The following is a 10,723-nucleotide window of genomic DNA, read 5'->3' on the forward strand; positions in this document are numbered from 1 at the left end:
AGGGGGGGTACTGTTAGAACCTTGCTGTTAGGTTTTTTTTCCTTTGCTGGTCACATGACCTTGTTGGCCTATTTAGTCCTGCTCCGCCCTTCTGGCTTTGCTGGACTTCATTGTATATCTACTTTCTAGCTAGCCTGTGCTCTGTATCTAACTCTGTTAGTTTGCTTGGTCTACGGACCTCTATGTTCTATCTATTTTGTTTGTTCGTCTGTCTGCTACTATTTCTGTTAGGAGGTGTCCCATATTCCTCCCAGTCCTTAGTACTTGTAGGGATTCCCTCCCCACATCTATAGGTCTCCGTACAGACTAGATTAGGACTTTAGCAGGTCTGATCGCAGGATCAGGTTCCCTGTTACATCGTAGGGATTCAGCTGAGTCCTATAGTAGGGACAGATCTCCTCTCTTTCCTTAGCTTTGGTAGCAGAACATAACAGTAACAATGCCGCGCAAACCCTAGCAGATCCGGCACGACATACTTGGAATAACACTGGTGCTGGAGGAAATTTTATGTTATTTTTATTTTACAAGGAGGACTAATTTATATGCAAATTAAAATATACCTTGTACCCACATGACATCTAATGTTTCTCATACAACACAATAAGTAGTGTTCCATGTTAAAGTTCCCAGTAATGCCTTAGTTACATAACTATTGCAAATGAGCGTTTACTACTTTCAGCAGGTCTATTCCTATGATTCTGGTTGATAAATAGTAAGTTTAGTGTGATACAAACTCTGCTGCGTATTGTATTTTATGGTTTAAGAAAGAATAGGCTTTCTGAAATAGCCATTTATGTGGACATAACTATGCAGTTATCTGCTGACCTATTTAACTTTGTGGCATTCTTTAATTGGTGCCCTCATTAGACTGTAATGATCTCCCAGTTATCTTCATTAAACTCTTATATAATGGCTTATACCCTTTGCTGCTAGGGAGTTGTCATTAGTAAACTTCGATAACTGCAAATGTTAAGGTCTTTGTGTTTGTAAAACTCGTTTATCAAAGATGATCTTCCCATTCAGATAAGCATCCTTAATAGTGAATATTGGGACATTCGTTTCTTCTGGATTTTTAGCTTATCAGATGTTTTTTTAAATAAATGTATTTGTTTCTAAAAAATAATTCTCACCATAGGAAGAGATGCACAGGTATACGCTTGAGTTTTTTGCCTGAGGATTTTCCACATCTAATGAAAGCTCCCAAAAAGTTTACTGAAGCGGTTTCCACTCTAAACTCATGGCTTTTGAATGCCTCAAAAAATAGGCTTCAGCTACCAAGTGATGTAAAGAGGCAAAGGCTTGCTACCCTGCCTGTTATGAGAGTGTATAGCAGTCATTTGAGCATACAGATATGCCTAGATTGTTCTTTAGTTTTAGTCTTAGGCAGTCATTTGAGCATACGGATATGCACATGTTGTTTAGTTTTAGTGTTAGGCTATGTTCACATGTCCAGTAGTGATCAGTTAGAACAGATCCAGCAGCAATCCGTTGGCAAAAAAGTTTTGCAGATACAACTTTTTAGACCGTTTTTAAAGAAACTGATCTCTGCTGGATCCGTTTCTTGAACATTGAAGTCGATGGAAAACAGATCCGTTAATTAGCCATCCATTTTCTTCCATTTGTAACGGAGCCAGTAAGCAAAAAACGGATCCTTTATAAATGAAAGAAAAACGGATGGCTAATGGATCCATTTCCATAGCCTTCAATGTTAAAAAAAAAAAAAAAACGGATCCAGCAGAGATCAATTTTTTAAAACGGTCTAAAAAAGTTGTGTCTGCACAACTTTTTTGCCAACGGACTGCTGCTGGATCTGTTCTAACAGATCATTACTGGACACGTGAACGTAGCCTTGAAGGTATTGTACAACATTGAAAAACAAATTATGCTCTGCTCAAAAAAATAAAGGGAACACTCAAATAACACATCCTAGGATCTGAATGAATGAAATATTCTCATTGAATACTTTGTTCTGTACAAAGTTGAATGTGCTGACAACAAAATCACACAAAAATCATTAATGGAAATCAAATTTATTAACCAATGGAGGCCTGGATTTGTAGTCACCCCCAAAATTAAAGTGGAAAAACACACTACAGGCTGATCCAACTTTGATGTAATGTCCTTAAAACAAGTCAAAATGAGGCTCAGTATTGTGTGTGGCCTCCACATGCCTGTATGACCTCCCTACAATGTCTGGGCATGCTCCTGATGAGGTTGCGGATGGTCTTCTGTGGGATCTCCTCCCAGACCTGGACTAAAGTATCCGCCAACTCCTGGACAGTCTGTGGTGCAACATGACGTTGGTGGATGGAGCGAGACATGATGTCCCAGATGTGCTCAATCGGATTCAGGTCTCGGGAACGGGCAGGCCAGTCCATAGCTTCAATGCCTTCATCTTGCAGGAACTGCTGACACACTCCAGCCACATGAGCTCTGGCATTGTCCTGCATTAGGAGGAACCCAGGGCCAACCGCACCAGCATATGGTCTCACAAGGGGTCTGAGGATCTCATCTCGGTACCTAATGGCAGTCAGGCTACCTCTGGCGAGCACATGGAGGGCTGTGCAACCCTCCAAAGAAATGCCACCCCACACCATTACTGACCCACTGCCAAACCGGTCATGCTGAAGGATGTTGCAGGCAGCAGATCGCTCTCCACGGCGTCTCCACACTCTGTCACGTCTGTCACATGTGCTCAGTGTGAACCTGCTTTCATCTGTGAAGAGCACAGAGCGCCAGTGGCGACTTTGCCAATCCTGGTGTTCTGTGGCAAATGCCAAGAGTCCTGCACGGTGTTGGGCTGTGAGCACAACCCCCAGCTGTGGACGTTGGGCCCTCATGGAGTTGGTTTCTAACCGTTTGTGCAGACACATGCACATTTGTGGCCTGCTGGAGGTCATTTTGCAGGGCTATGGCAGTGCTCCTCCTGTTCCTCCTTGCACAAAGGCGGAGGTAGCGGTCCTGCTGCTGGGTTGTTGCCCTCCTACGGTCCCCTCCACGTCTCCTGGTGTACTGGCCTGTCTCCTGGTAGCACCTGCAGTCTCTGGACATTACGCTGACAGACACAGCAAACCTTCTTGCCACAGCTCGCATTGATGTGCCATCCTGGATGAGCTGCACTACGTGAGCAACTTCTGTGGGTTGTAGAGTCCGTCTCATGCTACTACGAGTGTGAAAGCACAACCAACATTCAAAAGTGACCAAAACATCAGCCAGAAAGCATTGGTACTAAGATGTGGTCTGTGGTCCCCACCTGCACAACCACTCCTTTATTGAGTGTGTCTTGATAATTGCCAATAATTTCCATCTATTGTCTATTCCATTTGCACAACAGCATGTGAAATTGATTGTCAATCAGTGTTGCTTCCTAAGTGGACAGTTTGATTTCACAGAAGTTTGTTTTACTTGGAGTTATATTCTGTTGTTTAAGTGTTCCCTTTATTTTTTTGAGCAGTGTATATATTTTTTCAAGTCAGAAAACCATGAGGTGTTTATGGTATTTCATCACCGCTCCAATCAAGTCAATGGGGCTGAGTTGCAATAGCAGACACTACTCATAAACAAAAGTGGTAGTGTTTCTGGACAGAAAATAAAAAAACTTTTTTCTAAGCAAATACAACCCTTTTAGCCTGGAGCTACATGTGTTGTGTGACAGCAGTTCTCAGACAAGTCATGCAACCAAGGACAGGATATCTGTGTAACTTGTCTGCAACTTGCTGTCAAGTGACTATTTTAGAACTGCGATTTTGCTCTAAAACATAGCCAAGTTGCAGTAACATACAACTTGCATTAAAGTCTATGGCAGTTGAGCCGCATACAACTTGCATTAAAGTCTATGGCAGCTGAGTCGCATACAATTTGCATTAAAGTCTATGGCAGCTGAGACGCATACAACTTGCATTAAAGTCTATGGCAGGTAAGTCGCATACAATTTGCATTGAAGTCTATGGCAGCTAAGTCACATATAGCTTGCATTAAAGTCTATGGCAGCTGAGTAGCATACAACTTGCATTAAAGTCTATGGCAGCTGAGTCGCATGCGACTTGCTACTAATAACAGAAAATCCTACACATTCGAAACATTTGCAACTCTGTGTTACAGTCGCAGTAGCTTCCATGACGCAATGTAACACCATGGGAAATTATTAGATGCAATGTCATAATGCAATACTACAATCTCATTGTCACGTGACACATGTCACTATCGCTGTGTAGCTCTACCCTAAGCCAACAATATTCAGATGCCATTATAGAAGCACGCCAATTAAATTTTTTTTAAATAAATCTGTGTATATGTGTATGTAATGTAGTGTGTGTGTATGTGTATTAATATACTCACCTACCACTGTCTTCACGGGATCTGGCAACACCACTCTGCAGTCTCTCTGGTCACTCTGCGCTCTGTGTGACCTGCAAGTGGCTTTTACAGTGTAAGTCTATGGGGCTTCAGAACAGGGCTCATAGGCTTACGTTGTAAAAGAGACTTCCGGCTCACACATAGAGCATAGAGTGACTCGGAGAGTCTGCAGAGCAGTGACATCACCGAGAAGAGGAGCAGAACGGCTCAGCCATCCCGGAGAAGGTGGATAAGTATATTGACCCATACACACTAAATTACATACAAATATAAACAGATTTAAAAAAAAATATTCATGGGAGTGCTTCTTTAAATTAAGATTATGGTTATTTGTTGCTTGGGGGTACGGTTAATGTAGACTGTGACCTGACAAATCCTTTGTTACCACCTAGTCTACCTCCCTTTATACGCTGTATCTCCATAGCATGCCTAATGATGCAAGATTAGCTGGGGAGCCATTGAAAACACATTCAATTTAAGTGCAAAATGTTATCTGACTCCAATAGATAAGGAAAAGAAGGCTCAAAACCAATATGGATTTTCTTGTGATTGCTTCACATTCCATCACAGATGTCCCCTGTTGTTGCAATTTACTCCCAAATCAGTCTTTTTTTACTTGCCTGCTGAAATATATCCCATGCTGATCCATTACATATTGTCATTCCTCTCCCTGTTACACTTGAAAGCACTGACTGACATTTAATGGTTAACTGTGGTTCTCCAAAGACAGTCAAGTGCATTGTGTATGCGACTAGTCCTGTTCTATTCAAGGTGACAGGCTTGAGTTCAGACTACTGTAACATGACGCAGGAGAATGTCTGATAGCATTTATTGTACTCATGATGGTGATGGAAATTGTAATGCAGAAATACAAGCTCAGGTGAGTACTGGGCAAATAAAATGTTTGATTTTCTAATTTTAGTTCATTACAAATCTATTTTTTCACAGAAGAAGAATGCAGAAAACTTTCCAGTAGTCCATAAAGCATACTTATCGGTGCTATATTTTATGATTGATTCCTTTTACTTCCACTTATAGTACGGACATAACAATACATGTGTAGTGTACCTAAGCAGTCTTCTTTCCCTTCCTCGATGGATCATACAATCCATCCTAATTTCCTTTACTACAGACATGCATAAATATGGGAGCTGGCTTATAGCAAATTGGTAAATATTTAAGTATGGACTGTATTTGGAATGTTTGAGAAAATATAGAAAGGGTTGTGGTGAATAGCATATAGCTTCTCATGTGAGCGCATCGGTTGCGATATGCTAATGACCCTCTGCTGCGAGCGTGAGCTGAGTGTCATACTACTGTGCCGCAATCTTCTCGCATGAGAGAATCTCAGCACAGGGGTGGAGGAGACGGAGAAAGTTATTTCTGCATCTCCTCAATGGCCTGACTCGGCGTATGTCGGACTGCACTGGGATGACGTCTGATGTTTCACATTCACCTGTAGACTTGTATGGATGCGAGTGAGCCGAGTCTCGCTGCCAATCGCAGCATGGTGCTATTGTTCTCTCATGCCGAATCGGCATGAGAAAATAATCGCTGATCTGAGCTGCCCCATAGATTAACACTGGACCGAGTGCTATGCGATGTTTTATCCCATAGCGCTCGGCCGTGTTGTACGGTAGTGTGACACCAGCCTAAAACTAAAGTTTCATAGAATATGAGTAAATTCAAGACTGACGTCCTCCATGTGGGGGGTGGTAAATAAACATTGACTTACCCAGTTCCTTGATCTCTTATCACTCTCAGGGTCAGATAGTCTTGTCATCCCAGTTGAGCGATTTTCCGTTTTTGCCCTTTTTCTTTCTCTCCCCTTCCAAGAGCCATAACTTTTTTATTTTTTCATCAATATAGTCATCAGAAATAGATTTCCTATAGGAGAAAAAACGTGGCGCTATCTAAGCGTAGTAAGATTTGATCAATTAAAAGTGTGAGTACCTATAAACACAACTCCCACAAGAAGTATGGAAGAATTTGCAAAAGACTGTGGTGAGGTGGGATTGAACCCTGATACAGTAGTATCCCACAGCGAGGATGCTAAAATGGAGAACCAGGGAATGGTGCTGTATTTGCATTTGTTTTGGTTTTTTTAATACTTTTTTTTATTTATTTATTTTTTAATACTAAAAGAACAGATGTGTACTTTTATGTTGAAGTGATACATTTTAGCTTTCAAGATAATGGGATGTTAATCAGATTGACATGTTTCTTAAAAAAAGGTTTGTATATTATTTTACATATAACACTTACCGTATTTTTAGGACTATAAGACGCACTTTTTTCCTCCAAAATTTTGGAGGAAAGTGTGGGGTGCGTCTTATAGTCTGAATGTTGGGGGTATATATATGTGGGGGGGGGGGGTGGTAGCGGTGGAGGAGCGGGGCACAGGAGGCAGCAGCCGCCCGCTGCAACCTACACTGTCCCCGCTGCTAAAGAAAATGAATATTCACTGCTCCCCACGCCCATGGGGCATGGGGAGCACTGAATATTCATGCTCCTTAATGGTAGCAAACAGTGTAGCCGCGCTGCGGCTCCTGCTGCTGCCGGAATCGCCTGTTCTCGCTGTTAAAGGGCATGAATATTCAACCTCTCTCCACGCCCATGGGCGTGGGGAGGGGGTGAATATTCAAGCCCTTTAATAAGCGGGCACACGAGATAGTCAGCAGTAGCCGCAGCGGGCCTACGCAGTGTGCCGGCTATGAAGGAGCATAAAGTCACTGCTCCCCGCGCACACAGTCCCGGCGTGGGGAGCAGTGACTTCCGGCAGCTGATCTCTCCTTGTGAGCCGCGCACGGCAGTGACGTCATGCGCGGCTCACATGGAGAGATCAGTGCGGGCAGACCGGACGCTGCGCTGGAGGAGAGAAGAAAGGTGAGTAGGAGTGTTTATTTTTTTATATGTGTAGCATGATGGGGATTAGGAGGACCATGCATATTAGGATAAGGATGAGGGGTGCCATGCATACCAGGATAGAAATTAGGGATGCCATGCATACCAGGACAGGGATTAGGGGTGCCATGCATACCAGGACAGGGATGAGGGGTGCCATGCATACCAGGACAGGGATGAGGGGTGCCATGCATACCAGGATAGGGATAAGGGGTGCCATGCATACCAGGATAGGTATTATTATTTACAGTGTTCATTATACTTTTAAAAATGTCCACGATTCTGGAGGTCAGTACAATTACGGCAGTATCAAACATTCATATACACCTTATTTTTTGGATTATAAGACGCACTTTTTCTTCCCTCAAATTTGAGAGGAAAATTGGGGTGCATTTTATAATCCGAACGTAGCTTACTGGCTACAGTAGAGAGGGGTCACGGGAGGCAGGGTCGCTGCTGCAGGAGGCTGGCGGTGGCAGGAGTAAGGCAATGCTGCGGGCCCCGTGCTGGGAGGATGGGGTGTCCCGGCGGTACGAGACTGCGGGCCCTGGGCTTTCATAAAATGTCGGTGGTGAGCGCAGTCCCCTTCCCATTAATTTCCCTGCAGTGGGCTCTGAGAAAATGGCCATCGGAGGCGGCGCATGCGCAGATTGAGATTGCGGGGACCGCTCTGATGCACTGTTTAGTGGTCTCTCCCCAGTACTGCAGATTTCATTAGTTGAAAATGAGCTGATCTGCAATACTCCTGGCAGCCTAAATCAATTCACAAAGTAATTATATTCCCATCTGTAAACTGGTGACAGCTGATCTGTGGGATGACTGGATGCCGAACCCTCATTGATCTAATATTGATGTCTTATCCCGGGTATAACTTATCAATATCATTGTAGCGGAAAGACCATTTGAAGACAATTGTCCAGTGATTAGATCCTCAATGCTCCACCGGTAATCCTCCACATTAAATCAGTATGACATCACACTAACCTTTTTTAAACATATGGGGTTTTATTTAGGATGTCTATGTGGTGTATTGTGTATATGAGTATAGTGTGTAATGTGCAGTGCCACTTTCTTTGTACTCTGTTTTGCTCTTGTGCTACAAACTGTGTAAGTGAAATTTACTGTACAATTAATAATTTCCATTATGTACATTGTCAATCGGTTATATTAAAATTACACATGATGAATACATGTATATTCTGCATTGTAGAATGTGTCACTGAGACAATAGTTGCATAAGGATAAGGGACTGAAGCTTCACTGTGGATATCTATTCGTAGGTATGGTATTTCACTTTTATGTTATTTTTAATATCTCCCACAGGACTATATGGCTTGAGCTGCAGTCTGCTAGATACCCCTTGGAAGAAACTCCAACATGGGAAGAATCTTTTTGCTGATATCATCAAAAAGAGCCAGGACATTGCCAGAGAGGACCTAGTACAGAAGCTCATTAAAGTGATGAATAATGAAGAACCGTAAGAACAAAACGACCTACATTTTCGTATGAAAGTGCCACAGCAGCAATTCTTATCCTTGGTCTCAAGAAGGCCAATTTTTCTAAAAGTAGCAGGGTTACTAGATCAAACTAAGCAGAAATGCAGTCCGCAGCGATTGCTTCTGTGTTCAGGTTTTTTTCTCCATAGCTTATAGTTTCCCTACAAAGCTGTACTGACATGGCAAAGTTTTCTTTGATGTTGCATCCATGCTGCAGCCAAGCAACACATTTTACGCTGCATTTTGCTCAGGGAAAAAACAGCCAAAAAATTACTATTGAAAGGAACTGTATTTGACAAAATTGTATTTACAAAGTGCAGCCATTAAATTCCCAGGCTTACTATAGTCTAAAAATCTATAGGTCACATTTTATGTATCAGCAGGACACAGTAGTTGTGCTAATTTTTCCTGATGAAATGGGATGTATTTACCTAGCATACCCTTTATGTAATTTTTTGCTTATTCAATAATCATGCAATATGACATAAATTATACTTACTCTATAACCCGTCTTTCTGTCTCATGAATCCCATCCAGTCATATGTTGTTTTGTTTTCTTTTTCCTTTGCCATTAGCTTCATACCACGAATTTTGTTGTGAATTTGGAAAGGTGCCTTAAACACACAGGGCTTATCCAGTGCCGAGTTTAATTTGACACAAAATAGTATCTTTTGAGCAAGATGTAAAAACGTGGTATGAACTGAGCCTAACAGGCAATAGAGGTTTTCCAGGACTTTGATATTGATGATCTATACTTAAGGCGCAGTCAGATGGCCACATAAATCAGACAGAGATTGGGTTTACTGACTGGCCGGCAGCTCTCCTGACCTGAGCGTGAGATCTTCATGGATTTCTATGCAGCTCAGGTCAGGAGAGATGCTGGCCAGTCCGTGCTTTCCAATCTCGGTCTGATTTATATGGCCGTCTGTCTGCACCCTTAGGACGGGTCATTAATATCACCTTGGTGGGAGTCTGACAGCCATCATCCCCACCAATCAGCTGTTTCCAGCTCCCATAGTTACTGTATAATGGATACTCTGAGGTACTGCAGTTTAGCTTCTATTGAAGTGAATGAGATCTGAACTACAGTACCCAAGAACAGAAACCACACAATGCATGGAGCTGTGATGTTTGAGGACTCTACACTGTGTACATTCTGCACCTTTAATAAGAGGATTATTACATGAGCTTTGTGCAGTTAGAAATAATAATTTCTTTGGAAATTACAGATATTTTAGATGGATACATGCAAGACAAATCACATGCCAACTAGAATAAGGAAAAACAGGAAATAAAGTTGCTTTCAGAATCTTGGGGTTCTTGGACCATTACAAATATGATGTCCGTAATGACCATCATCATGGATAATATATAAAATCCCAGTAACACCCATACCGGCCATTTCTTTTTCGGTCTGATTGCCTCACAATAAACATTTTAACATTCTGTTCTTTGTACATATGCCTTGTATATTCCTTCCCTGGCCCGGTGCAGACAGTCAAATAGTTTTGTGCCCTCCTTGTGTACTCTGAGCTCCCTCTAGTGCTGTTTAGTAAGAAGAAATGAACATTTCATTTTGGTTTCATGTAATAATGTTGGTGTCAGATTCTCTGGGTGTAATGTGTGTAACATTAATGTCAGTACTGCAATAAGACAGTATTTTTCATTTTACATTAATTTCTCAAGAATATGAACTCTGTCTTCCAGGCAGCTGCCAGACCCAGCTATAGAAGAGCAGGGAAAGGACTTTGTTAGGCCGATCCTAAACAGCTATTCAGCAGTCTGTGTTCGTTGCCCAGGCTATGGAACAAGGTATGTTTAGTGTATTGCCAGAGCTGAAAATTAACCCTTAGTCACTAATTCTATATTCCCATAATTTTCCAGAAATAGGCAGTTACATTGAATGTATTATATTTGGATGTTTATTGATTTTTACCACTTTTAATGCTAAACCTTCCCACCCACAG

The 10,723-nt window shown here is 42.1% G+C and overlaps 1 protein-coding gene across 5 annotated transcripts in view; it reads left to right on the forward strand.

The window, feature by feature from the left end:
• Window positions 1-10,723, forward strand: part of TANGO2 (transport and golgi organization 2 homolog) — a 336,367-nt gene that overhangs the window by 311,005 nt on the left and 14,639 nt on the right. For all 5 annotated transcript variants that reach the window (XM_073675716.1, XM_073675738.1, XM_073675729.1 and 2 more), the window contains 2 exons: window positions 8,584-8,737; window positions 10,464-10,568. In XM_073675716.1, the coding sequence (XP_073531817.1) occupies window positions 8,584-8,737; window positions 10,464-10,568 (259 nt within the window). The remainder of the gene's footprint in view (window positions 1-8,583; window positions 8,738-10,463; window positions 10,569-10,723) is intronic.

Source organism: Phyllobates terribilis, unplaced genomic scaffold (genome assembly GCF_046119375.1).
Source record: "Phyllobates terribilis strain yellow unplaced genomic scaffold, ASM4611937v1 Scaffold_1__5_contigs__length_1240528914, whole genome shotgun sequence".
NCBI lineage: Eukaryota > Metazoa > Chordata > Amphibia > Anura > Dendrobatidae > Phyllobates > Phyllobates terribilis.